The sequence below is a fragment of the Lethenteron reissneri genome, chromosome 11 (genome assembly GCF_015708825.2).
Source record: "Lethenteron reissneri isolate LAM-NWPU_2019-01 chromosome 11, ASM1570882v1, whole genome shotgun sequence".
In the NCBI taxonomy this organism is placed as follows: Eukaryota; Metazoa; Chordata; class Hyperoartia; order Petromyzontiformes; family Petromyzontidae; genus Lethenteron; species Lethenteron reissneri.
The window spans coordinates 13,038,784-13,066,505 of record NC_083789.1 but is presented as its reverse complement, the minus strand read 5'-3'; the positions used below and the strand labels follow the sequence as shown (position 1 = coordinate 13,066,505).

The following is a 27,722-nucleotide window of genomic DNA, read 5'->3' as shown; positions in this document are numbered from 1 at the left end:
CTTCCAATCAGTTGCTGAACTCGCCATTTGTTGACTTGAAACAGCATCCGGTGATGGTGCCACGCTGCTAATGAGGCAAAGGGACAGAGCGACACACCACCTCAACTCTCTTTCCCAATATTGACTCGAGAACCCTCCTGGGTGCTGCGAGGTGACGAGCCGGATTCGGTGGCAATCACCCGACGTGGTCATTGTGCCTAATGGATGCTGTGCCTGTGATCCTGGCTCAGCCATTGTTCGGATGGTGTCACCCACGGTCGCGCGACGCGGCGACCGTGGGTGACACGGAGCGCGCGCGCGGCTCGCTCGCGACGCCTCTTCCATCGCGGCGCTCATCGGCGGGCGACTGTCACTCCCCGGCCGGCGCGGTGGACTTCGCCGTCCGTCCGCGAGAGGCAGAGAAGCGGCGCGGGCCACGGGGAGGATGCGCAATGAGCAAAGGGAGGGGGTGGGCGAGAAGAGGCAGCGTCTGCGAGCCGAGCGCAACGCTCATCCCGCCCGCGCTGCGCTCGCCTCGTTGATGCAGCGCGGCAGCCAATGGAGCCCTCGGTGCGTCGTGACGCACGGCGCGACGGCTGTGCCCCCCTCCCCGTATTTATGTGCCGCTCTCTCTCCCCAGCACCCACCGCAGCTCCATCCAGGACGGGCTTCTACGCGGCTCCTCCATCGGCACTCAGGCAGCGTCCGGCCCGCAGGCTGCGTCGTCCTACAGGTACCCGCTCCTCGCCGCGCACGCACGAGGCCGCCAGTCGCGATCTGCCTACTCGCGCTTGGCTTTTGCGGCAACGAACAGCGCGTTCCAAAAAATAATAATCTGCGAGGACGCGGGCGATTGTGGTTGCAGCATTCACGGAGACAAAGAGTCCCCGTGATTTGTGCGGAATATTTTTTGCCAACAGACATCTCGAGGCGACGCCGCGCGTTTCTCCTCCGTATTTGTCGCGCTTTGTTGCGACGGCTCGGCCTCGTGCGAGGGATAAGGGTGACGGTGCAGGGGGGGGTGCTGCCCTGGGAAGTGGGGGGGGGGCACAAGAGTGCCCCCTTTTTCTGGACGGATATAATGGGAGGGGAGGTAGGGCCCCCCGTTCCCATAGCCGTGCGTCATGACAGGGGCGGACGAGAGGAGAGGAGGAGGGGCGGTGCAGCTGCGCGGCGGGTCTGCAGCAGAGATCAATAACGGCGCGGGGGGCGCTGCTGCTGCTGCTGCGTGCACCGCCTGCAAAGCGACGCACGCCGCCTTTGTGTGACCACGCCGCGTGCTGCCGTGAGTGGGCGACACAGCACGACACAGCACGCGCGCCCTGTGCCACACTCGCGTGGTGTGACTGGCGAAATCACAATCACGCGGGCGACTGTGAAATCACAATCACGCGAATGACTGAAATCACAATCACGCGGGTGACTGTGAAATGGCAATCGCGCGGACGACTAAAATCACAATCACGCGGGCGACTGTTCCATCACAATCAGTCGTGTGAGTAAAATCCCGCGGAATAAATCTGCCTGTTGAGTGCTGCTGCCTCTGCTGCTGTTGCGTGTTTTCCGTGACCACGCGACTCTGTCGCTGAAATTGCGTTGCCGCAGTTGGGCGGGATGCGGCCACCTGGGATGAGAGACCCGGGGATGGAGACCCGGGTGGGATGAGTAATCAGGGCTTAAAGGAGCGGCGGTGCGGGAGATCTCGCCATTGCGTCTCCTCTCGGCCTCTGTGCCGCGATCTGGAAATGCACAAAATCCGCGATGGAAACAAAATGGGAATGGATGGGGAGGGGGGGGGGGCATGCGCACACCGAAGCCGCACAGCGAGATGCGCGTCAGCCATTTTGCGATGTGTGATGCTAGCAGAAGAACAACTCCCTCTACTGGGGGTCACAAGGCCCCCCTTTGCTCACACACGGGCCGTTATGTTAAAGGCCCCCTTAAATTGGACGGCAATTGCACGTTGCGCTCTGACTGCACGGGGCCACGAGAGAGAGAGACGCTTGCTCTGATGTCTTTGAGAGATTGAGTTTTCCATGATGCAGGCACGTGCACGTGGACAGGCAGCAGCAGGAGGAGTCGAAACGAGGAGGAAGTCGACGGCTCGCAGGCCGATTCACGCCTATGCCGGGTTTATTTGATATATTGATCCTAAAAGCCCCGATTTAAGAAAATAGCATTAGGAGAGCAGACGGGGCGATTGGATTAACTGGGACGCTTTAGAATACGGAAGCAGATTTGGTGGCGTGACGAGGCAGTTCTCTCTCTGTCACAACCAACCCCGCGATTTGCCGTGACGATGCCTCAATCCACGCGAGTCTCGAGCCAGCGGCGCATGGGGCCCGGGGAGGGACCGCGTGGCAGACATCGAGATGATGGGACAGGGACCGCGGAGCGAGGAAGCGGGCGGGAGCGGATACGGGGGGGGGGGGGGGTACATTGTCGGGCACACGGAGACACGTGGCGAGATCGACGCTGAGGTGCAGAGAGACGACAAAGACAAAGATCAGACTCAAAAGGGCAGTTGGAGCAAGTGCTGTTAGCGAGCACCTATTGAAGGCAGTGTTAGTTTGGTGACGGAGGAGAGGCGGTCTGCAGGAGCGTGTCTTGTCGACCGAGTGTAAGCAAATTGTCTTGTAGTGTGGAGAGCGGTGGTGCAGCGGTTAGCGCGCTGTGCAACGAACCCGGCGACCCCAGTACGAGTCCCGCTCACGGCAACCAACACCAGTGACGATTATCTTAACCGCTCCCGGACCTCCCCTAGGTCGACTCAGCCTCAAATGAGTACCCGGTGCGGTGTGTAAATGTTACCACTAGGGAGGCAAAGGCGGCCGGGGGTGGAGTTGGCCACCCACCTCCACGTGTGCCGTGCAGGCCTTCATGGGTGCTCACTAAAAGCACTTGTCCCCACAGTTTGTTAAGGCTATAGGAGGGAGCTTTGTCTTTGTGTCAACAGACGAGAGGAACATGGAATGCATCGAGGAAGAGGAGGGCAGATAGGAGGAACACAAGAGGGGGAGTGAGGCAGGAGGAGACAGGAGAGGAGGGGGATATGATGAGGAGGGGGTGGAGGGAGAAGAGGAGGGGGGAGACGAGAGGAGTTGGATACAGACAGGAGGAGTTGGATGCCTTCGGGAAGAGGTGGAGAGGCGGGGGTGGGAGTCAGGTTGCAATGTGGACTGTGCTCGTTGCTGGAGGCACAGGTGAGGACTGCGTGCGCACGTGATGGGGGTGTCAGAGCTGCTGCCCGCGCCAGTGCAGAGCGTGGGCTGATGGGAGCGCAGCTCCACACAAAATCGCCTCGCCCGGCTCTGGATTATGATTCATCAAGTCGCCGCCTCCGCCTATGAAGCCGCTCTCGAACCAGCAATTGGCGGACGCTCAGGGGCCAGCTGGAGGCGACAGTCTCCATCCCCATCCCTCTCTCACTCCTCCTGCTCATGGTTGAGGGCCAGCGACAAGACGTGGTGGGTTCTCCAAGCCCAATGTATTTACAGCTTCTGCCCTGAGGTATTTTGGAGGCTCGGATGTTGTACGAGCGATGAGCTTGATGGCTTCAGCCCCGTCACCAATGACTGCACCTGAAGCCCATCGCTTGGCTTCATTTGGTCACATTCAAAGCTCTGAGAATCAAAATGTGACTATGTCAGTGTGTAGCCGTGTCAGTGTGTAGCTGTATCAGCATGTAGCTGTGTGTAGCTGTGTCAGTGTGTAGCTGTGTAAGTGTGTAGCCGTGTCAGTGTGTAGCTGTGTCAGTGTGTAGCTGTGTGTAGCTGTGTCAGTGTGTAGCTGTGTCAGCGTGTAGCTGTGTCAGTGTGTAGCTGTGTCAGCGTGTAGCTGTGTGTAGCTGTGTCAGTGTGTAGCCGTGCCAGCGTGTAGCCGTGTCAGCGTGTAGCAGTGTCAGTGTGTAGCCGTGTCAGTGTGTAGCTGTGTTGTTGTGTAGACGTGTCAGTGTGTAGCCGTGTCAGTGTGTAGCTGTGTGAGCGTGTAGCCGTGTCAGTGTGTAGCCGTGTCAGTGTGTAGCCGGGTCAGTGTGTAGCTGTGTGAGCGTGTAGCCTGTCAGTGTGTAGCCGTGTCAGCGTGTAGCCGTGTCAGTGTGTAGCTGTGTCAGCATGTAGCCGTGTCAGTGTGTGGCTGTGTCAGTGTGTAGCCGTGTCAGTGTGTAGCCGAGTCAGTGTGTAGCCATGTCAGTGTGTGGTTGTGTCAGTGTGTGGCTGTGTCAGTGTATAGCCGTGTCAGTGTGTGGCTGTGTCAGTGTGTGGCTGTGTCAGTGTGTAGCCATGTCAGCGTGTAGCCGTGTCAGCGTGTAGCCGTGTCAGCGTGTAGCCGTGTCAGTGTGTGGCTGTGTCAGCGTGTAGCTGTGTCAGTGTGTACCTGTGTCAGTGTGTAGCCATGTCAGTGTGTAGCTGTGTCAGTGTGTAGCCGTGTCAGTGTGTAGCTGTGTCAATGTGTCAGTGTGTAGCTGTGTCAGCGTGTAGCTGTGTCAGTGTGTAGCCGTGTCAGCATGTAGCTGTGTCAGTGTGTAGCTGTGTCAGTGTGTAGCTGTGTCAGCGTGTAGCTGTGTGTAGCTGTGTCAGGGTGTAGCTGTGTAAGTGTGTAGCCGTGTCAGTGTGTAGCTGTGTCAGCGTGTAGCTGTGTCAGTGTGTAGCTGTGTCAGCGCATAGCTGTGTCAGTGTGTAGACGGGTCAGTGTGTAGCTGTGTCAGTGTGTAGCTGTGTCAGTGTGTAGCTGTGTGTAGCTGTGTCAGTGTGTAGCTGTGTCAGTGTGTAGCCGTGTCCGTGTGTAGCCGTGTCAGTGTGTAGCCGTATCAGTGTGTAGCTGTGTCAGTGTGTAGCTGTGTCAGCATGTAGCCGTGTCAGTGTGTAGCCGTGTCAGTGTGTAGCCATGTCAGTGTGTAGCTGTGTCAGCGTGTAGCCATGTCAGTGTGTAGCTGTGTCAGTATGTAGCCGTGTCAGTGTGTAGCCGTGTCAGTGTGTAGCCATGTCAGTGTGTAGCCGTGTCAGTGTGTAGCTGTGTCAATGTGTCAGTGTGTAGCTGTGTCAGTGTGTAGCCGTGTCAGTGTGTAGCCGTGTCAGTGTGTAGCTGTGTCAGTGTGTAGCTGTGTCAATGTGTCAGTGTGTAGCTGTGTCAGTGTGTAGCCGTGTCAGCATGTAGCCGTGTCAGTGTGTAGCTGTGTAGTTGTGTCAGTGTGTAGCCGTGTCAGCGTGTAGCCGTGTCAGTGGGTATCCGTGTCAGTGTGTAGCTGTGTCAGTGTGTAGCTGTGTCAAGGTGTAGCCGTGTCAGTATATAGCCGTGTCAGGGTGTAGCTGTGTCAGTGTGTAGCCGTGTCAGGGTGTAGCTGTGTCAGTGTGTAGCTGTGTCAGGGTGTAGCTGTGTCAGTGTGTAGCTGTGTCAGGGTGTAACCGTATCCGCGTGTAGGTGTGTCAGCGTGTAGCTGCGTCAGCGTGTAGCTGTCTCAGATTGTAGCCGTGTCAGTGTGTAGCCGTGTCAGGGTGTAGCCGTGTCAGCGTGTAGCTGTGTCAGTGTGTAGCTGTGTCAAGGTGTAGCCATGTCCGTGTGTAGCTGTGTCAGGGTGTAGCCGTGTCAGTGTGTAGCCGTGTCAGGGTGTAGCTGTGTCAGGGTGTAGCTGTGTCATTGTGTAGCTGTGTCAGCGTGTAGCTATGTCAGTGTGTAGCTGTGTCAGCGTGTAGCTATGTCAGCTTATAGCCGTGTGTAGCTGTGTCAGTGTGTAGCTGTGTCAGCGTGTAGTTGTGTCAGTGTGTAGCTGTGTCAGCGTGTAGCTATGTCAGCTTATAGCCGTGTGTAGCTGTGTCAGTGTGTAGCTGTGTCAGCGTGTAGTTGTGTAGCTGTGTCAGTGTTTAGCTGCTGTGTAAGTGTGTAGCTGTGTCAGTGTGTAGCTGTGTCAGTGTGTAGCTGTGTGAGCGTGTAGCTGTGTCAGCATGTAGCCGTGTCAGTGTGTAGCTGTGTCAGTGTGTAGCTGTGTGAGCGTGTAGCTGTGTCAGTGTGTAGCCGTGTCAATGTGTAGCTGTGTCAGTGTGTAGCTGTGTCAGCGTGTAGCCATGTCAGTGTGTAGCCGTGTCAGCGTGTAGCCGTTTCAGCGTGTAGCCGTGTCAGCGTGTAGCCGTGTGTAGCTGTGTCAGTGTGTAGCTGTGTCAGCTTGTAGCTGTGTAGCTGTGTCAGTGTGTAGCTGTGTCAGCGTGTAGCTGTGTCAGTGTGTAGCTGTGTCAGCGTGTAACTGTGTCAGTGTGTAGCTTTGTCAGTGTGTAATTGTGTCAGTGTTTAGCTGTGTCAGTGTGTAGCTGTCTCAGTTTGTGGTTGTGTCAGCGTGTAGCTGTGTCAGCGTGTAGTTGTGTCAGCGTGTAGCTGTGTCAGTGTGTAGCTGTGTCAGTGTGTAGCCGTGTCAGCGTGTAGCCGTGTCAGCGTGTAGCTGTGTCAGTGTGTAGCTGTGTCAATGTGTCAGTGTGTAGCTATGTCAGTGTGTAGCTGTGTCAGGGTGTAGCTGTGTCAGCGTGTAGCTGTGTCAATGTGTCAGTGTGTAGCTATGTCAGTGTGTAGCTGTGTCAGGGTGTAGCTGTGTCAGCGTGTAGCTGTGTGAGTGTGTAGCTTTGTCAGCGTGTAACTGTGTCAGTGTTTAGCTGTGTCAGTGTGTAGCTGTCTCAGTGTGTGGTTGTGTCAGTGTGTGGCTGTGTCAGCGTGTAGCTGTGTCAGTGTGTAGCTGTGTCAGGGTGTAGCTGTGTCAGCGTGTAGCTGTGTCCACGTGTAGCCGTGTCAGCGTGTAGCTGTGTCAGTGTGTAGCTGTGTCAGCGTGTAGCTGTGTCAGTGTGTAGCCGTGTCAGTGTGTAGCCGTGTCAGTGTGTAGCCGTGTCAGTGTGTAGCTGTGTCAGGGTATAGCTGTGTCAGCGTGTAGCTGTGTCAATGTGTCAGCGTGTAGCTGTGTCAGTGTGTAGCTGTGTCAGCGTGTAGCTGTGTCAGTGTGTAGCGGAATGACCTCGCACACTCGCGCCGTGATTGGATCGACTCCGTCGAGTAGCTCCCATTTCACGTGGAATCAAATGGCAGCTCGGCGACTAAGAGGCATCTTCGCCACTTGTGGTGGACCCGCCGCCTGGCACCTGCGCGGTTCTCGTTTGCGGAGTCCACAGGGCTCTGGTCCCGAACCTCGGCTGTGGTCCTCTTCACGCCGCATGGACTCCCCCTCCCCTCCCCCCGCTAGCCACCGCTGGGCCCGATTCTCTTCTTTTTTTCACGATCAGAGGAAACAAGAAGATGCTCGGTGTGCTCGGGACTTTGCTTCGTTCATCATTTCGTTTTTTTATGCTTTGCTTCATGTAACCCCCCCCCCCCCCACCGATTATCTTCAACAGCGCCACCTCCGGACTCTTCGTCACAAAACCTGCCCGTGCAGACGCCGGGCTCGTGGTTGATTTGGATTTGATTAATTGCCGCCAGGTCTCCCCCCCAAACCCCTCCCCTCTCCACGGCAGGATAATCCTCAGTGTCCAAACTGCACCACGTAGCCTCGATCTCTCTCTCCCATTCACCCCCTCCCCCCGCCCCTTCCTTCATCCCCACAATCCATTATCCCTGCCGATGAAATATCAGCGGCACGCCACTCGGAATTCACTCGTCGTCTCAGGCACGCATTGCACTGCGTCAGCTGTTCACGCACTCCAGGCAGCACGGAGTGTCCAAGCCCAAGTCGTGCTCAGTATCGGGTGATATTGTGATCTGGCTTTGTGATCTGGCTTGGTGTCACCGCTGACTTTGTATCTCTGCTGACTTTGTGTCTCTGCTGACTTTGTGTCTCCGCTGACTTTGTGTCACCGCTGACTTTGTGTCTCTGCTGACTTTGTGTCTCTGCTGACTTTGTGTCACCATTGACGTTGTGTCTCTGCTGACTTTGTGTCACCGCTCACTTTGTGTCTCTTCTGACTTTGTGTCACCGCTGACTTTGTGTCACCGCTGACTTTGTGTCACCGCTGACTTTGTGTCACCACTGACTTTGTGTCTCTGCTGACTTTGTGTCTCTGCTGACTTTGTGTCACCATTGACGTTGTGTCTCTGCTGACTTTGTGTCACCGCTGACTTTGTGTCTCTGTTGACGTTGTGTCACCGCTGACTTTGTGTCACCACTGACTTTGTGTCTCTGCTGACTTTGTGTCTCTGCTGACTTTGTGTCTCTGCTGACTTTGTGTCACCGCTGACTTTGTGTCACCACTGACTTTGTGTCTCTGCTGACTTTGTGTCTCTGCTGACTTTGTGTCACCATTGACGTTGTGTCTCTGCTGACTTTGTGTCACCGCTGACTTTGTGTCTCTGTTGACGTTGTGTCACCGCTGACTTTGTGTCACCACTGACTTTGTGTCTCTGCTGACTTTGTGTCTCTGCTGACTTTGTGTCACCGCTGACTTTGTGTCACCACTGACTTTGTGTCTCTGCTGACTTTGTGTCTCTGCTGACTTTGTGTCTCCGCTGACTTTGTGTCTCTGCTGACTTTGTGTCACCGCTGACTTTGTGTCACCACTGACTTTGTGTCTCTGCTGACTTTGTGTCTCCGCTGACTTTGTGTCACCGCTGACTTTGTGTCACCGCTGACTTTGTGTCTCACATTGTGGCAGCAGCAGCAGGCGTCGTCACTGCATCATCTGTGGGTAGCGTGCCGGCTAGGGCGGTGTGCGTGGTGGTGAGACGGCCGTAGTTTTATTTCGCTGAGCACAGGACCGAAACGAATAGCGGCCAGCAACAAACAGCACGGTTAATGTTGTGATCGGGGAGCATTGGCACGTGTCTTGAATTGGGCAAGAATGTGTATTCGAAGAGCTTGGGGGGGAAGAGACGATGGGAGGGTGAGTGGGTGAGTGAGTGTGTGAGTGAGTGGGTGAGTGCATGAGTGAGTGAGTGGGTGAGTGGGTGGGTGAGTGGGTGAGTGAGTGGGTGAGTGAGTGGGTGAGTGAGTGGGTGAGTGAGTGAGTGTATGAGTGGGTGATTGAGTGGGTGAGTGGGTGGGTGAGTGAGTGGGTGAGTGAGTGGGTGAGTGAGTGGGTGAGTGAGTGTATGAGTGAGTGGGTGAGTGAGTGGGTGAGTGAGTGGGTGAGTGAGTGTATGAGTAAGTGGGTGAGTGAGTGAGTCGGTGAGTGGGTGGGTGAGTGAGTGGGTGAGTGTATGAGTGAGTGAGTGGGTGAGTGAGTGGGTGAGTGGGTGGGTGAGTGGGTGAGTGCTACTGCCAGGACCAGGTAACCACACCGCACTACGAACCCGGTGACTCGAGTTCGATTCCCGCTCAAGGCCAACACCAATGGTAATTATCTGAACCGGTCCAGGGCCTCCCCTACGCCGACTCAGCCTCAAATCAGTACTTGATGGGGTGTGTAAATCTCTCCACTGGGGCGACAGAGACGGCCGAGCGTGGTGCTGGCCACCCACCCCCCGTGGGGCGTGCCAGCCTTCATAGGTGCTCGCTCACAGCACTTGCTGGCCACGGGTCTGTTCAGGCGACACGGGGGATATTTGTCTTTGTGATCCGTGGTATGGATGAGACCAAACATTGTGTGGTAGACCGAGCCCTCCTCAACGTCGCTGGAGGAATCGACGAGCCAAGTGCGTGGGAAGAGCAACAAAGGGAATGATGAGGAGGCGCCCGGCAACCGTCGAGCGAATGACAGAATCGCTGTTCCGTACCGGGTCATCAATTAAGCATGCCGCTTGACGCTGCATTACGTCGAGTGCGGCGAGCCTCTCCGCCGTGCCCAATGCTGCTTCGCTGCCAGCCTCTCTGACGCTGCAGGCATCCGCGTGTCCTCCTCCCGTGCCCCCGCTGTCCGCAGACCACAGGGCTCCCCAAGGCCACGCCGCGCTACCCCCCCCCCCCGCGCTCTTCGTTCGAGGCCGCCTAGTTGGCAAGCGTCACGATGGCCGAGGAGGACATGCGCACCGAGCTGGAGGGCATGCAGCAGCAGGCCGAACAGCTGACCGACGAGGTGACCTCATCGCTGGCCGCTCGCGCGACCACACGCTGACACGCACGCACGCACGCGGTTAAAGAGCAAGCGGCGCAGTGCAGGGACGAGGCGTCGTGGCCGACCCACGACGGTCTGACCAAATACGCCCCGTAGAAGACCCTCCCGCCGTCTGACAGCCAAACAACTGGTCGCGTGGCCCACGAGCGTTTCACGACGCGCAGATGCATGCATTTTGCTTCAGCTCACCGGTGAGGTGGAAGATCAATTCGTCACAAGCGAGTGTAGGTAACCCGAGGTGATTTGACTCGTGAGTAACACGGCCTGTGGACACCGGCTAGTGACGTCGACCCAACCGTCCCAGAGCTCAGCCACTCCACGCCGTGCTGGCGGAGCAGAGTCCCCGTGTCTGAACGTCTCTGTGTGTCTGTGTGTGTGTGTACATCTGTGTTGTGACTGAACGTATCTGTGTGTCTGTGTGTGTGTGCACATCTGTGTTGTGATTGAACGTCTCTGTGTGTCTGTGTGTGTGTACATCTGTGTTGTGACTGAACGTCTCTGTGTGTCTGTGTGTGTGTGTACATCTGTGTTGTGACTAAACGTATCTGTGTGTCTGTGTGTGTGTACATCTGTGTTGTGACTGAACGTCTCTGTGTGTCTGTGTGTGTGTGTACATCTGTGTTGTGACTGAACGTATCTGTGTGTCTGTGTGTGTGTGTACATCTGTGTTGTGACTGAACGTCTCTGTGTGTCTGTGTGTGTGTACATCTGTGTTGTGACTGAACGTATCTGTGTGTCTGTGTGTGTGTGTACATCTGTGTTGTGACTGAACGTCTCTGTGTGTCTGTGTGTGTGTGTACATCTGTGTTGTGTCTGAACGTATCTGTGTGTCTGTGTGTGTGTGTACATCTGTGTTGTGACTGAACGTATCTGTGTGTCTGTGTGTGTGTGTACATCTGTGTTGTGACTGAACGTATCTGTGTGTCTGTGTGTGTGTGTACATCTGTCTGTGACTGAACGTCTCTGTGTGTCTGTGTGTGTGTACATCTGTGTTGTGACTGAGCGTCTCTATGTGTCTGTGTGTACATCTGTGTTGTGTCTGCACGTCTCTGTGTCTGTGTGTGTGTGTACATCTGTGTTGTCTCTGAACGTATCTGTGTGTCTGTGTGTGTGTACATCTGTGTTGTGACTGAACGTCTCTGTGTGTCTGTGTGTGTGTACATCTGTGTTGTGACTGAACGTCTCTATCTGTCTGTGTGTGTGTGTACATCTGTGTTGTGTCTGAACGTCTCTGTGTGTCTGTGTGTGTGTGTACATCTGTGTTGTGACTGAACGTCTCTGTGTCTGTGTGTGTGTACATCTGTGTTGTGTCTGAACGTCTCTGTGTCTGTGTGTGTGTGTACATCTGTGTTGTGACTGAACGTCTCTGTGTGTCTGTGTGTGTGTACATCTGTGTTGTGTCTGAACGTCTCTGTGTCTGTGTGTGTGTACATCTGTGTTGTGTCTGAACGTCTCTGTGTGTCTGTGTGTGTGTACATCTGTGTTGTGACTGAACGTCTCTGTGTCTGTGTGTGTGTGTACATCTGTGTTGTCTCTGAACGTCTCTGTGTCTGTGTGTGTGTACATCTGTGTTGTGACTGAACGTCTCTATGTGTCTGTGTGTGTACATCTGTGTTGTCTCTGAACGTCTCTATGTGTCTGTGTGTGTGTACATCTGTGTTGTGTCTGCACGTCTCTGTGTGTCTGTGTGTGTGTGTACATCTGTGTTGTGACTGAACGTCTCTGTGTGTCTGTGTGTGTGTACATCTGTGTTGTGTCTGAACGTCTCTGTGTGTCTGTGTGTGTGTACATCTGTGTTGTGACTGAACGTCTCTATGTGTCTGTGTGTGTGTGTACATCTGTGTTGTCTCTGAACGTCTCTATGTGTCTGTGTGTGTGTACATCTGTGTTGTCTCTGAACGTATCTGTGTGTCTGTGTGTGTGTACATCTGCCTTATTACTGAACGTCTCTATGTGTCTGTGTGTGTGTATACATCTGCCTTGTGACTGAACGTCTCTGTCTGTCTGTGTGTGTGTACATCTGTGTTGTGTCTGAACGTCTCTATGTGTCTGTGTGTGTGTACATCTGTGTTGTGTCTGCACGTCTCTGTGTGTCTGTGTGTGTGTACATCTGTGTTGTGACTGAACGTCTCTGTGTGTCTGTGTGTGTGTACATCTGTGTTGTGTCTGAACGTCTCTATGTGTCTGTGTGTGTGTACATCTGTGTTGTGTCTGAACGTCTCTGTGTGTTTGTGTGTGTGTACATCTGTCTGTGACTGAACGTCTCTGTGTGTCTGTGTGTGTGTACTTCTGCCTTGTGACTGAACGTCTCTGTGTCTGTGTGTGTGTACATCTGTGTTATGTCTGCACGTCTCTGTGTGTCTGTGTGTACATCTGTGTTGTGACTAAACGTCTCTGTGTCTGTGTGTGTGTACATCTGTGTTGTGACTGAACGTCTCTGTGTGTGTGTACATCTGTGTTGTGACTAAACGTCTCTGTGTGTCTGTGTGTGTGTACATCTGTCGGTGACTGAACGTCTCTGTGTGTCTGTGTGTGTGTACATCTGTGTTGTGACTGAACGTCTCTGTGTGTGTGTACATCTGTGTTGTGTCTGAACGTCTCTGTGTGTGTGCATCTGTGTTGTGACTGAACGTCTCTGTGTGTGTGTACATCTGTGTTGTGACTGAACGTCTCTGTGTGTCTGTGTGTGTGTACATCTGTGTTGTGACTGAACGTCTCTGTGTGTCTGTGTGTGTGTACATCTGTGTTGTGACTGAACGTCTCTGTGTGTCTGTGTGTGTGTACATCTGTGTTGTGACTGAACGTCTCTGTGTGTCTGTGTGTGTGTGTACATCTGTGTTGTGACTAAACGTCTCTGTGTGTCTGTGTGTGTGTACATCTGTGTTGTGTCTGAACGTCTCTGTGTGTCTGTGTGTGTGTGTACATCTGTGTTGTGTCTGAACGTCTCTGTGTGTATGTGTGTGTGTACATCTGTCTGTGACTGAACGTCTCTGTGTGTCTGTGTGCGTGTGTACATCTGTGTTGTGACTGAACGTATCTGTGTGTCTGTGTGTGTGTCTGCACATCTGTGTTGTGTCTGAACGTATCTGTGTGTCTGTGTGTGTACATCTGTGTTGTGACTGAACGTCTCTGTGTGTCTGTGTGTGTGTACATCTGTGTTGTGACTGAACGTCTCTGTGTCTGTGTGTGTACATCTGTCTTGTGTCTGTACTCAGTCTGTGTATCTACACAAAAATACAAGGACAAAGATCCCCCGTATTGCCTGAACAGACTGTTGGGGAAAGTGCTGTTAGTGAGCACCTGCTTGCACACACACCCACGACATTATTGTCTGCAACTACGTAATCCTATGCCATACACCCAACCCCATTCACACTTTCGCAGTGTGTGGCTAAGCTTGGTCAGCTTGCCCAGTTATGCAACAAATACTCCGGTTTGCCCAACGTCCAGTGAATGCAGTGCTGAGTGAAGATGAGTGGTGGAGAATGGACGAGGTTCGGTTGAACGATCGCATGACGTTTGGTTCTTGCGTCTTCTCCCCACAGTCTCTGGAAAGCACCAGGCGCATGCTGCAACTGGTGGAAGAGGTGAGATTCACGGAATGCACACGCAGTTGTTTTTGCTCGGCTTCCTATTCGCTTCACTGTAGTGCTTGTACTTTAGATTTAAAGCATTCGTGACTGCAGGGATTCATATTATTGGTTCTTTCGGTAAAATCACGTAGAAGAAAGAACCAAGAATATGTAGTGCTTGTTTTTTAGATTATTGCATTTCTCACGTTGGTGACCCAGGCGGTCACTCTTGACTCATCCTGGTCTCTTCGAGTTCTCGCTATCCAGTTGCACAGAATCGACCTGTAACTTGAGCCATTCGCAAATCATCAGCCCCAATATCTCCTACACTGGCTGCGTTGCGAGTGCCAAATGCCGCGTGATTAATTCTAAACACCGAGAGAGTATTTTTAGCAAAGTTGTCTGCAGGCGCCCGGCGCGCGGCTTAATCTCTCCCGAGCGCCGCAGAAAAAACAATCATCGCAGCCCTGCTACACCCCCCCCCCCCCGGACACTTCCGCGGTGCAGCTGTTTTCATCGCAAAGGAGATGAGAAGTCATCATCATCATGAGTGTCGCCATCGTAGTCGTCACCAGCCACTGGCTAACGCGGTGAAGTATGGCCACACGTCTCCTCCGCGCAACGGGTTAGCACCGCGTGAACCCCGGTCGCGAGTGGCACGTAACTCTGACGCTGTCGCGAGACGTGAAGACGCCACCCAGGGGGTGTTGGGGGCAACGGAGCGATCTCTCAAATTTCCAGTGGTGGGGTGCGTCGGGGGAGGATCAACGAGAGAAAGGCTTGCACTGACCCCCACTGACCAGGGTAGTGAAGTATGGTCAAACAATCTCGATGACCGAAAGCGCGTGAGGAGGAGGAGGCCTTCGTCCGATGAGAGATTTACAAATAGCTGAAAATGGAATGCTGGGCATAGCAGCAGGTAACATTGCCTGCATGTGTTACATGCACCTTGAGATTACCGTACTACGATAATGAGCCAAGAATGTATGTCTGTGTGTAACGCGTGTGAAGTCACTCCACATGCCGCATCCCCCCCCCCCCCGTGATTCATATTCATGAGTGGGTGGATTTTTACACTCACGCAGAAGGTCGAGCGGAAGGATTTTTTTTTCCGCAAATTCGCTTTAAGTTTCACGTTTCTTTATTGAAAGTGAATCTAATAAATTATTCTACGTAGCAACAAAGTGGATTTGGTGTCTTTATTTATTTCTTCAGCACTTGAGACAAAAGGTAAGTCTAATTTATGCTTCTACAGTATGGTAAAATAGACATTTCTCGGTGATTTTCCAGATATCGTATCGATTTCCAATTAATTTCAACCCCAGCGACCGAAAGCAGAAGAGAATAAAGTATCAGAGCAGTGAATTTGAGCAAATTGAAGGTCGGTTCTATACAGTGCTACAGTGAACTGCAGTGAAGTGTTTGATGACAGACTTTTGTGCAAGATTCACTGCCATTCAATTTACACAAGATACAATTATACTCTGCTCAATTTTTTCGTAAATATTACTGCTTCCGACCCAGGACGGGCAAAAGGCTCGTCATAGTAAAAATAATGATAGTCATTAAGTTTACTATGGGAGCCTCACCGAGTCTCAAGTCTGTTTCAGGAGGGTCCTGCCACATTAGGACGTTTGGCAAATTCCAAAAACGAGTGTTTGGCTTCATGTGAGAATAAACCGAAAAACCCGTAGAAACCCCACGCTGAATGTGAGGGGGTGACAATCACAGCTCTGCACAAACAGATTCAAGAATCCATTACGAAACTTGTCTCCTGACCACCTGGCAGCCAACCCCAACCCTGCAACACCTGCAGCTCCTAAGCCGTGTTAGCCAGGCTCAATCCCGGTGGCGAGATGTTAACTACCTCGCCTGGTCTACAGGCGGTCGTAGGTTCAATCCCGACCCTGACGCCTGTACGCATGTTCTCCCCGTGGTCCCGAGGGTTTTCTCCACGCCCTCCAGTTTTTCCCTCCAAATTTAGAAACATGCGTTTAGAGTCTTTGGCTGCTATACATTTCCACGTGATAAGGCCACTTCGTTGAGCTATAATTTGTGGCCAAGTCGCTTCTGAAAAAGAGCTACGTAGCTCAGTGGGACTGATCTGGTAAAATAAAGATAGTTTAGTCGTAGAATGGTCATTAGATTTCTCGGTCACCTTGCATCGATCAAAAGTTCAGTATCCTGTACCAATACCGGTACCAGAACCCGCTACAAATCAATTCCTGCAGCCACCCCAACACAAATGGCAATTTCCCAGACCAACTGGGTCAAACACGAACAGGTGGTGACCCTATTTGTATCCAATGGCATATTCGGGTTCAGCGGCTCATGATTTATCGTTGCTGTCTCTGCCCCCCACCCCTCCCGTCGCTTCGTGCCCTTTTTGCCTCTTCTGCCTTCGATGCAACTCCCTGTGCATAGAGCAAAGATGCTGGGATACGCACGCTGGTCATGCTGGACGAGCAAGGAGGTGAGGCCCTGGTGGAACGCCACAGCATCAACACAGCCCCAGTTGACCACGAACCTCAAACACCCCACCATGCCAAAACCCCTTGGGTCAGGCTTACACGAATAACAGAGAAACAGAACGCCCCATTGACTATAATGGAAAACAGAATTCCCAAATAGTCTATTGGGCATTGCTTTTTTTTCCAACGCAGTCAATTGGCATTGTTTCCGTTTGCAGCCGATGGGCATTCATTTCCCGTTGTACGTTTCAGTGCGTCTCCGAATCCTTCAAGATAAATATTAATTTTTCCCAAGTACGGTTTTCCCAGGCTGGGCTGCGTGCTGAACATTTATTCTCTCAATTCAACTCCTGAACACGCCGGCAAGTAGTGGGTGGCGACGAACAGCCCGACCCGGAAACTCGCAAGTGGATTACGAGCGGATGCGAGAGAACTCGCGTGTGAAATGCAAACGCTGTTCCTGAAAGAGGAGAGATTATTGCCAAGACCAGATGCTTAATACCAATTCCCTGCAGAGCAACTGGAGCGCATTGAGGAGGGCCTCGACCAAATCAACAAGGACATGAAGGAGGCCGAGAAGAACCTATCTGACCTGGGCAAGTGCTGCGGTCTGTGCAGCTGCCCTTGCGAAAAGTACGCACGCACACACAAGCACGCACACACGTACACGCGCAAAATAAACCACACTAGGGCTCCCTGCACCCCCCCCCCCGACCTGGGCGGTCTGCTTGCCAACTCGTTCTGCCGTACGCCTCACGTGTGCATAGTCACTCACCCCAGCTGCTAGGTGCCTCCATTATTCCCGTTTGTGCCTCCCAAATGTCCCCACGTGTCCCTCTGCGCAGCAATCATTCATCCCCTGCTCTCCCCCGCATCCTGGCCTTGCCCCCGGGGAGCTCACGGCCCCTCGCTCTGCTGCCGCTGTTCCCGTGAAATCCCCTCCAGGCTAAAGAATTTCGAGTCTGGCGACGCCTACAAGAAGGTGTGGGGCAAGAAAGAGGATGGCGTTGTGTCCAGCCAGCCGGCACGCGTCTGCGACGAGCGGGAGCAGATGGCCATGAGCGGCGGCTACATCCGGAAGTACGTGGCGACGTTCTAAACCGCTCCGCCAGTTGTCCCAGACCAGAATACAAACATTTATACTGCAGAAGGAATCCGATGAGCTATGAAGCTTTTCTTTTCATGTCCAGTAGGTGCACGAGGTCAGAACGTTACAACAACCAAGCGATAAAAAAACACAATATGAGTGCAAAGTATAGGAGGGATAAACACACAAGAGCGCTGCGGGTCTTGCAGTTGGCACTTTGCGCCCTGCTTAAGGCAACACTGGCACAGGGCTCGCGCAGTCTTGCGCCGAACAGGGACCCAGATCTGCAAATGAACACCTGGCAGTTCGCCAGCATTGGTTGCTGATGAGACGCTGAATGCCAAAGCCGGTCCAGTTTCCTTTTGTTGAACCAATGCTGCTGGAAGAATGTTCTTAATTGGGTGTATAATTAGGCGCCACAGTGGCGATGTGTTAACTACCTCGCCTGGTATACAGGAGGTCATGGGTTCGAGCATGACCCTGACGCCTGTACACTTGGAGTTTGCGTGTCCTCCCATCGCGTGGATTTTTTTTCTTCCACATTTAGAAACATGGCTGCTGTACATTTCCACACGATAGGCCACTTGGCTGAGTGATCATTTCTGGCCAGGTCGCTTCTAGCTCAGTGGGCCTTATCTGGTGAAATAAAAAAAAAATTTGCTTTAAAGTTTATCAACATCGCCATCCAATTGCAAACCTGAGCAGGATACACCTTGAAATAGGGTCTTGAGGCTCAGGCGTTTCTGCGTAATTAAGCACGGCGATGATAGCGACTCGTGTTGCGACGTCAACTACCCGTGACACGGCCGCCCGCAACTGGTGTGCAGGGTGACCAACGACGCACGCGAGACCGAGATGGACGATAACCTGGAGCAGGTGAGCGGCATCATCGGCAACCTGCGCCACATGGCGCTCGACATGGGCAACGAGATCGACACACAGAACCGCCAGCTGGAGCGCATCACCAACATGGTACGAGCCGCACCACCCCCACCGCACCACCATTGCCACACCGTGCCGCACCACATCTTACCATGTAGCACCACACCATGCCACGCCGCACCACACATTACAATGTACACCACACCACACCTCACCACGCCGCACCACACATTACCATGTCGCGCCAGACTCTACCTCACCATGCCTCACCACGCCTCACCACACCATACCACACCACACCTTACTATGTCGCACCACACCATACCTCACCACGCCGCACCACACATTACCATGTCGCATTACACCATACCTCATCATGCCTCACCACGCAACACCATACCACACCTCACCACGCCGCACCACACCTTACCATGTCGCACCACACCATACCTCACCTCGCCTCACGTCACCTCAACGCCGCCTCACCTCACCACGCCATGCCCCCCCCCCCACCCCCCCTCACCAAGAGTCGTGTATCTTCAGCCCAGAGCCGGTCACCCAGTCCATGGGCAGCACCAGTCTTCAAGCCCGGGGGCCCCGTCTGATGGGTGGGAGGGTGGGGTGGTTCTGGGGGACTACGATGCAGGGCGGGGGGAGGGAAGTGCGAGGCTGAAGGTGTTGCGCTAACAATAGTTTGCCGTCTCTACCGTGAGCGTGCCCGCTTGCCTTTAATCCCCGTGTCCACGCGGAGTTGGTGGGGGGGCAAGTGGGCGCTGCAGGACACGTGGTCTCTCTCACTTGCCCATGTTGTACTGCCGCAGCGGGGGCGCTGTAAATGGTTCCCACGCTGCGCTTGATCGCCGGTTCGGTTCGCTTCCATCTTCCGGAGCGGCAGTTGAAATAAATAGTGAAAGTTTCTCAACTGCCCCCCCCCCGCCCCACACACCGCTGCCTCCCCACTCTCCACCCCGCGGTATAAATGGGTTCACCACAGTTGATTGACAGGTCGAACACGGTGGGGTAATGTGTGTCCCCCCACTATGACTGGCCAATGTGAAAGAGGAGACCTAACACCCTATCGAGTTCGCCACGCGTGGGGGGAGGGCACCTCTTGTACCCTAGCACCGCATAAAGAGTCACACTCCCTGCACGCATGAGGGGTGACAACAGCTCTTGCCAGTCGCATTTCTCAGCAAAGCGTGACACGGGGTGCAAAGGAACTGAAGTCGAGCCAGAGATTCCGAGTTGTCTTCAGAGTCCCAATGGAGGGCGGTTCTCGCGCCCGCTCGTCGCACCCAACAAGGGACACGGACTTCTGGACAGCCCCACACATGGTGCTCACGAACAGCATGCCCCCCCCCAACAGTCTGTGAAGGCTATACGGGGGCTCTTTGTCTTGGTGGTGGGGGGGAACGGAAGTACAACGGTTAGCACGCTGCACTACGAACCCGAGTTCGATTCCTGCTCACGGCCAATACCGGTGACGATAACCTGAGTCGGTCCTGGGCCTCCGCGAGGTCGACTCAGCCTCAAATGAGTACCTGGTGCGGTGTGTAAACATCGCCAATGGGGAGACAAAGGCGGCCGGGCGTGCTCCTGGCTACCGCACCCCCTCGTGTGCTGTGCCGGCCTTCATCGGTGCTTGCTAACAGCACTTGCCCCAACAGTCTGTCAAGGCTATACAGGGGGGGGATCTTTGTTCTTGTGTCATTACGTCTTTTGCTTTGTCAGTCTTCGGCGAGCCTGCAGGTGAATTGTGACAATAACCGTCCCCACCACCCCCACCCCTCCGCAGGCCGATTCCAACGAAGCCCGCATCAAGGAGGCCAACACACGCGCCACCAAGATCTTGGGCAGTGGCTAGAGGATGGGGGGGCCCGGGCCGTGCCCCCCCCCCCCGCAACACCCCCTTCCCACCGTCGGTGACCCCACCCAACCCCCAAACCTCCTTTTCTTAATGCCGCACATCGTGTAAGGTGTCTTACCATAGCTTTAGACGAGCATGCCGTCCCGTGTGGAGGAGCACACAGCACACCAGTTCACCGCGAGCAGCAAACACGGCAGAGGCGACTGGCGGATTGCCACGCTGGCAGTCAAGATGCAACGCCGCTCGTAATGCAGAGGTTACTGACAAATTCGAAGAATAAGAAAAGAATGCTTTAAGTTAGTTAATTTTACATGTTGTAAATAATGACTGGGACCAGCAAGATGTAACGTCTTGAAATGTAGCAACTTTTTAAAAGGGCGCAAAAAACGAGCTCGTTTATTTATTTATTTACAGCACCACCCTCGGGCTCGGCCGCAGCCCGCCCTGCACTCGCCTGTCGCAAGTCGCGCACAGACAAAAGCGTCTCTTCGTTGATTCACTCACTCCTTTGTTGATACCTGCAGTATATATACAGTACACACCGTCAGTATATACCAGTGCGTTTGTAACACACACGTCCGTGTCAGTATTAACTGTTTCATTTTGGAGGCGTCGTATTGTTTAGCCGTTGCTCGTCGTCGTCCCCTACCCCCCCCCCCCCCCCGGGTGGATTTAAGAAGCTGGCCGGGCCCTGGCTTCGCGCTCCTCTCTCTGTCACCGTCCCCCCTCAGCCCAGGGTCCAGAGACCCGGGGCCCGACCGCCAGGGAGCACAATCAGGCCGGGTGGCCACAGGGGCCTCTTCCGCCCCCTCTCCAACCCCGCCAGCCCCTGGTCTCTGGCGGCCACGCCGGCCGGGCCTGGGCCACCGCTTGCACGGGCTGCTGGTTCGTGTGATTTACGGCGATTCTTGCGAAAGCACAGAGTAGCTGCCGCCGGGCTGCCGCTAGAACCCCGACTGCTGAACCCCTGTAGACCCCGCTGGGCACGCATCGTAGTGCCGTTGCACCACTCCCCCACCCGCTCCCCTCTACCTGGCCAGCACCCCGGGCCATGAAAGCTCTTCTGCGCTGTCCTCCCCCACCGCCACCTACTTATGTTTCACCCAGAATGCATGCCAAGTAGCTGTTACCTGTAATCTCAATTCTGAATGTGAATCCCTAAATGTACGAAACATATCTCTATGCATGACGAAAATGTAAAGTAAAAACGTACAGACGAGGCACTAAATCTAGGCATTTTTGTGAGTTTTTGAATGTAACACGTGTCGGACCGCTCGCTGTCTGGAATAAACGCGGCGGTGAAAGAGACTCTCCCAATGCATGGTGGCTACGCTCGTTAGTGCCGGCCTTGATGGGGGGGGGGCTCCTGTTCTGTCCGTGATGTGCCCGGGTTTTGTCGGTGCTTCGTCTGGGAATTGGCATTTCGTAATCGGGTGCCAGGATTGGACTTGCATTGGGCGGAACTCTACGTCACAAGTGGCAGCTTGCTGATGCAGTCTCAGCCGTGGCTTAAACCTCTCCCCCCTCTCGCGCCACATTCATTGCAGTACAAAGTGAGACTACGTCACCAGCCAATGAGACAACATATTGATGCAACCGATTTTACTATAAAGGTAGCAACCCTACATTGTAAGCACAGTAGCCGTGACAATGACAACTCCGAGCGTCTCCAGCAAACAGGACGGGGCTGTGCCAACCAAAAAGCCCCAGCGCATGGGCTTCTTGCTCCTCGGCCACCCATAGGCATTTTAACTGCTCGTGTGGTTTAAGTGCCAGGAACGGACCGATCGATGCAGCACATACATGCACGCATACAGATACACAGCTACCACATTTGATGCGAGAGCGAAACCTTTCAGACTTGCGCGCTGACATTTTTGTGGCAACTTTAACAACCCAGCATCAGACTTTTGGCAAAGTCAGAAAAACCCATTCCAGGTCTTCAAGCTGGGAGCCCAGAAGTGCAATCTGAGGTGTGGACACGGTCCACTATTTACCAAGGCTCACAGGGGACTCTACAGCCCCCCCCCCATTCACACTTGAGCCCCCTAGTCACTGCTACATGTACACTGAGGCAGAAAAAATATTACATTCGGTCTGTATTTAAAATTGTAACTGGAGAAATCTATTTCCTGTGGTCTACAGGTCCGATCAACAGAACAGCAGCAGGTGATAACCTGACATTCGTGTGCTGCAGAGCCCATTCCAATGTGCCTCCACAGTTAAGATTTCTCTCACCAATTTAATTCAATCCAGTAGCTATATACACGTAATTCTGAATTGATTTTTCTGCACTTGCAATCTCAACAGGCATGTTTATATCGATCAAAGCGCTTCTTCATTACACATGACGCACGGCACAGACTATGCAATCCAGCTCACTGTCACGCGGCTGACCTCTCGCCGACTGCGCTGCGATGAAGGGATTGAGCCAGGCTCTACAACGCCGATCGTGTGCTCGGCGAGCACATGGCAGCAAGGCAAAATAAACGAGGGGGCAAACGTGAAAATCTGGTGCCCCATGCGGGATCAGGAGTGCCCATAAAAATCTTATCCCCGTTTTTGGACACCAATGTTGCACACCTCACAATGACACATGGGCTTGCAAGACATTAAGTTAAATGACAGTGGGATCTGTAATGTTCTGGTTATCTCGACTGGGCTTGGGGGCAGCTTGCTCGGGCATTGCGCTGCCACCTTCCCCTGGTCGCGCAGATCCCTGCGTTGTGCTGACCGTGCCGCCTGAGACGTCGCCATCAGGATGCTGTTACTGCTGCCCACTCTAGTTGAATTTCTTCTTGGCTGCTGTGAATCTCTCCATGTACTGCGGAATACAACCATGACAAGATATTAAAATCAAGGAGTTTAACAATGAGGGACAGTCACAAAAACATCATTGAATATGACGTTGAATTTTGCCCTGGACAACGAGATTATTTCAAGTGGGCATTGAAGCAGCGCTTACCATCTGCTTACAGCCCTGAGACTGAGCCAGTGGTAGAAATTCCACATTTACATTGGCATGGGTGAGTCTGGCCACAGGACCACTATTAACTCCCCACAAATGTGTATGCATTCTATCAGCAACTGAGGGGAAATGGGCCGAGTCAACCCCCAAACCAGGATTTGACCTCGCAAGCTTCCGATTGCCACGTATCCTGTGAATTAAAATACTTTTCTCAAGCACAATCAAGTGAATAAAAGTACATGCATATGTAGCTCCTCCTAAGGCTCTTGTGGTCGGGGCACCATATGCATACCCAACATCAGGAATGCTTTTACCTCTCAGAAGGCAATGATGTGAAAATCTAGAAGTCAAGTTGTGACCCAACCACTACTACTGCATGGCCCGACAGCGCTATGGGGGCCTGACAGAACTGTGTTCAAGCTGTGCGTAATACAAACCCGAACCCAGTTGGGTACCTGCTCATATCCATCCAGCTCTCTAAATTTCTTCATCTCAAAGAGGTTTCCATCGAGGGTGAGCAGAGAGACAATGGAGGAGGTGAGGAGGGCGGGTGGCACGGCTGGAAGCTCCAGGCAGTTTTCCTCCAGGCGAAGCACTTTCAGCCGCTGGCAGGTCGCCACATCAGCCGAGATGCGGGAGATCTGAAACACAGGGATCAAGCCTTGTTGACAACCTTGTCGAGCACATTGCGTGTGATTTGCATGCTGGTGGGCAGCCAATTTATCTCAACGGATTGCTGTTTTGGCAGGGCCAATGGAAACATTGCATAGACAATCTTGATTTGAAGCTTTGATTATTGCAGGAATCTATATTCTTTGGTTCTTTCGATAAAGTCACGTAGGTATAAAATAAATCACGACGTTTCGATCGCAACACAAGCGGTCATCCTCAGGCGGAAAAAATATAATCCGCCTGAGTATGACCGCTTGTGTTGCGATCGAAACGTCGTGATTTATTTTATACCTACGGGACTGACTTTACCGAAAGAACCAAAGAGTATTGCATAGACAGTGGATTGCTCACACAAGCTTCAGTGGCCCTCAAGTCACTCATTGCTCACTCATCATAACTCAGATTCTGACATCCCAAAAAACGTATTGGGATAAACGAGGTTATTTGGACAAAATTAAACATTTTACAGCCTTGTAATGTGGGGTGCACCCCAATGGGTTTACACAATATAAAATAATCCAGAGTCGACTGATGGGACGCTGAATTTTGAAATGGTCTAAAGGTTTGCTTGTGCCGAACCAATACTGCTAAAATTATGCACTCCAAGCAGGTGTGGCTAATGAGATGTATATTTTAAAAAATGCCTTTCACATTTTACGTGGAATTGATATGAAGCATAGCCTGCGTAGTTACCATTACCAGTACGCTTAGCATATGTTATCAAATCGTAAACCCTGTAAAAGCCATAAATGATGAGCACTTGAGCTCCACCTGGTTCTGGTTGAGGTTGACCTCGACAGCCTGCAGCTGCCCAATGCCATCGGGCACAGCCTGGATCTTGTTTCTGGACAGGTCGACAAGGTCCAGATGACGCAGTGAGCACAGCTGTAGGGGGAAGGCCGTCAGCTGGTTGCCGGACAGGCAGAGGGTCTTGAGGGCGCACAGCTGGTCCAGGCTGGAGGGAAGGCTCCTCAGCAGGTTGTTGTTCACGTGGATCGACTCGAGCTTCTTCACCTTGCACAGCTCCTCGGGAAGGCTGGCTGAAACGAGGGCAGAATCTCACCACGATGGCTGTGTTGTGAAACGTTTCACGTGGCCTCCCTAAGGGGGCTCTGCGAGGCCCAATAACGGTGAGCGCAAACAAAAACGGCGCCCATAATACAGGTTTGTTTTAAAGGTTAGATCGCGTAAATGTGTGTCGTTAAACCCGCCACCACCCGACACAGCCAATTAGTAAGGTTTGTCACGTAAAGAGCACATGCAGATTCGTTATTAGTACAGAACACCGGTGTGTTGGAGAGCAAAGCCATAACATTTAAAATCTGAGTACAAATCTGACGAGATATTTATATATTTACGCGATCTCACCCCCCCAAAAAAACCTGCATTATGGATGCTATTGTTCACGAACGGCCTACGTGTTAAAAAACCATCGTCATTTCAATGAAACGAATTGTCGTCGGAGGAGAGGCTGCAGGGTGCCGTGACCTACTCAGGCGATTGTTGCTCAGCGTGAGGCTCCTCAGCACCTGGAACTCCCCAACAAATGTCGACAACGCCGGGATCTTGTTGTGGGACAGGTCCACAGTCCGCAGGTTCTTCGCCAACTTTTGCAGATCTTCTGGAAACTGACAAGGACGCAGCAGCAGCAGCAACAACAACATCATCTTAACAGCAACAATTCGCCGGAGTTCCACGGGGGGAGCGCACGGGGTTCTATCAGCGGCATCCGCAGCGACTGCTGCCCGCGTGGCGCGGCAGGAGGCCCCAGAGCAAGCAGCCTGGTTCGACTCCCCACTGTGGAGTTTCTATGTTCTCCAACCTGTTTGTGTACTCTTGTGTTGTTGTTTTACCGGGTTCTCCGGTACCCTCCCATAGCTCGCATACACACAGGGTGTTCATTACTGTTGGCCAAACAGGATCTTCCTGCTGTCCTGCATGGAGGTCTTGGGACTCGGTGCAGCTCACCTGCGTAAACGAGCAATTGTGATCATCCCTGCAGTTGCCATGATGATGATGATGATTACTACTAATGTACAATAGGCTCTCGGTGGTGGCGCGCGGCATTGACGACGGGAAGGTCGTCTGGTGAGGGTGAGAGGAGGCGAGTGGTGAGGGTCACCTCGCTCAGGCCCTTGCCCGTGAGCTGGAAGGCCCCCGTCTTCTCCGCGGTCTCCAAGTGGGCCTTCAGGGCGCTGTTCCCCATGCCGAGGCCCTCGGCCGCGCCGGCCTCCCGCGACGAAGGCCACGGGGCTCTCCGCTAGGTCGCGAGGCGCTGGGCCGCCAGGGCCACCTCCAGCCCACGGCGACCTCAAAGCCGTCGGCGCGACATTCAGGGTCGTCTTGGAGAGGCAACAGCAGCAGCAGCAACAACAACAGCAGCAGCGGCGGCAGGAGGGATGAGGAGGAGGGAACGGAAAGCCGCGGCCTGGATCCTGCGAAGCCTCGCGGACTCGGGGCGACAACAGCGCCCCCACTCGGTGACAGCCTCCACTGTCAAATCACCACAGCCCCTAGCCACTACAGCCTCCACTGTCAAATCACCACAGCCCCTAGCCACTACAGCCTCCACTGTCAAATCACCACAGCCCCTAGCCACTACAGCCTCCACTGTCAAATCACCACAGCCCCTAGTCACTACAGCATCCACTGTCAAATCACCACAGCCCCTAGACACTACAGCCTCCACTGTCAAATTACCACAGCCCCTAGTCACTACAGCATCCACTGTCAAATCACCACAGCCCCTAGCCACTACAGCCTCCACTGTCAAATCACCACAGCCCCTAGTCACTACAGCATCCACTGTCAAATAACCACAGCTGTTAGCCACTACAGCCTCCACTGTCAAATCACCACAGCCCCTAGTCACTACAGCATCCACTGTCAAATAACCACAGCCGTTAGCCACTACAGCCTCCACTGTCAAATCACCACAGCCCCTAGCCACTACAGCCTCCACTGTCAAATCACCACAGCCCCTAGACACTACAGCCTCCACTGTCAAATTACCACAGCCCCTAGTCACTACAGCCTCCACTGTCAAATCACCACAGCCCTAGCCACTACAGCCTCCACTGGCAAATCACCACAGCCTCTAGTCACTACAGCCTCTAGCCACTACAGCCTCTAGTCACTACAGCCCCCACTCCACTGCGGTCTGTACTGCAGCTAACTGTATGGGTGTAGCAGTGAATGGCGCGTCCTACGTACTAATCGAAGAGCCATCAGCCACGACCTCAACAATGTCCCTCGCGCCGACCCAAGTCCCCACCCCCCTCCACTCACCATCCTAGGACAATGGACCCAGATCCAGAAGAACGCTGCTTCCTGAAAACTGCTGACCAACGCAGACTTCTAGAATTAACGCCTCGCGCAAGACCCAAACCACATCGCACCTCCTTGCTGGCTTGATCATTCCTCCTCGAAGACACTGGTGGTGTAACCACCAACCGCACCAGGACATCAACAGGCCTATGCGCACATCTCCGTCATGAATGAACGATTAACGACGCAAGCCACAGTGGTGCGATTGTAGCCATGCAATGCATAATATGGACCACGCAGTCAACCAAGGAATAGCAAAACAACACAAGTTGTACTCTCCTGAAGCCCTCTCGTCGTGACAGACCTTGACATAAACCATCATGCCTAGCTCCTGAACATGTCGCCATCATGTCTAGCCACTGAACATGTTAACATCATGCCTAGCTACTGAACATGTCGCCATGATGTCTAGCTACTGAACATGTTACCATCATGCCTGGCTACTGAACATGTTTCCATCATTTCTAGCCACTGAACATGTTGCCATCATGCCTAGCCACTGAACATGTTTCCATGATGTCTAGCTACTAAACATGTTAACATCATGTCTAGCTCCTGAACATGTTTCCATCATGTCTAGCTACTAAACATGTTAACATCATGTCTAGCTCCTGAACATGTTTCCATCATGCCTAGCTCCTGAACATGTCGCCATCATGTCTAGCTACTGAACATGTTTCCATCATGTCTAGCTACTGAACATGTTAACATCATGTCTAGCCACTGAACATGTTTCCATCATGCCTAGCTCCTGAACATGGCGCCATCATGTCTAGCTGCTGAACATGTTGCCATGCTTGAGAGAGTGGGAACGGGCCACTAGACAGGCAGTTATCGATTAGTCCACCAGGGGGCGATTTTGACCATGACACAAATTTGTT

The 27,722-nt window shown here is 53.3% G+C and overlaps 2 protein-coding genes across 2 annotated transcripts; one reads left to right on the top strand and one right to left on the bottom strand.

Annotated features, from left to right (window-relative positions):
* The first annotated feature begins 555 nt into the window (after positions 1 to 555).
* On the top strand, positions 556 to 21,180 carry LOC133341504 (synaptosomal-associated protein 25-like). Its single transcript, XM_061550201.1, has 8 exons — positions 556 to 712; positions 9,804 to 9,956; positions 13,541 to 13,582; positions 15,992 to 16,040; positions 16,554 to 16,671; positions 16,984 to 17,118; positions 17,953 to 18,097; positions 19,803 to 21,180. Exons 2-8 carry the CDS (start codon positions 9,888 to 9,890, stop codon positions 19,869 to 19,871), a joined length of 627 nt encoding a protein of 208 aa, XP_061406185.1. The 5' UTR covers positions 556 to 712; positions 9,804 to 9,887; the 3' UTR covers positions 19,872 to 21,180.
* A 281-nt stretch (positions 21,181 to 21,461) lies between these two features.
* Positions 21,462 to 25,993, bottom strand: LRRC57 (leucine rich repeat containing 57). Its single transcript, XM_061550200.1, has 5 exons — positions 25,637 to 25,993; positions 25,007 to 25,142; positions 24,286 to 24,554; positions 23,298 to 23,483; positions 21,462 to 22,698 (listed from the first exon to the last, which is right to left on the bottom strand). The coding sequence occupies exons 1-5, from the start codon at positions 25,718 to 25,720 to the stop codon at positions 22,657 to 22,659; spliced, it is 717 nt and encodes a 238-aa protein (XP_061406184.1). The 5' UTR covers positions 25,721 to 25,993; the 3' UTR covers positions 21,462 to 22,656.
* Positions 25,994 to 27,722: the final 1,729 nt, after the last annotated feature.

Bases quoted from the DNA above. Each gene is read 5' to 3' on its own strand.
- LOC133341504 (XM_061550201.1), top strand. From the start codon at position 9,888: ATGGCCGAGGAGGACATGCGCACCGAGCTGGAGGGCATGCAGCAGCAG. The intron at 16,041-16,553 runs GTGAGGCCCTGG...AATTCCCTGCAG, and splicing joins CATGCTGGACGAGCAAGGAG to AGCAACTGGAGCGCATTGAG. The intron at 18,098-19,802 runs GTACGAGCCGCA...ACCCCTCCGCAG, and splicing joins TGGAGCGCATCACCAACATG to GCCGATTCCAACGAAGCCCG.
- LRRC57 (XM_061550200.1), bottom strand. From the start codon at position 25,720: ATGGGGAACAGCGCCCTGAAGGCCCACTTGGAGACCGCGGAGAAGACG. The intron at 25,143-25,636 runs GTGACCCTCACC...CGTCCTTGTCAG, and splicing joins CGGGCAAGGGCCTGAGCGAG to TTTCCAGAAGATCTGCAAAA. The intron at 22,699-23,297 runs GTACCCAACTGG...TGTATTCCGCAG, and splicing joins AGCTGGATGGATATGAGCAG to TACATGGAGAGATTCACAGC.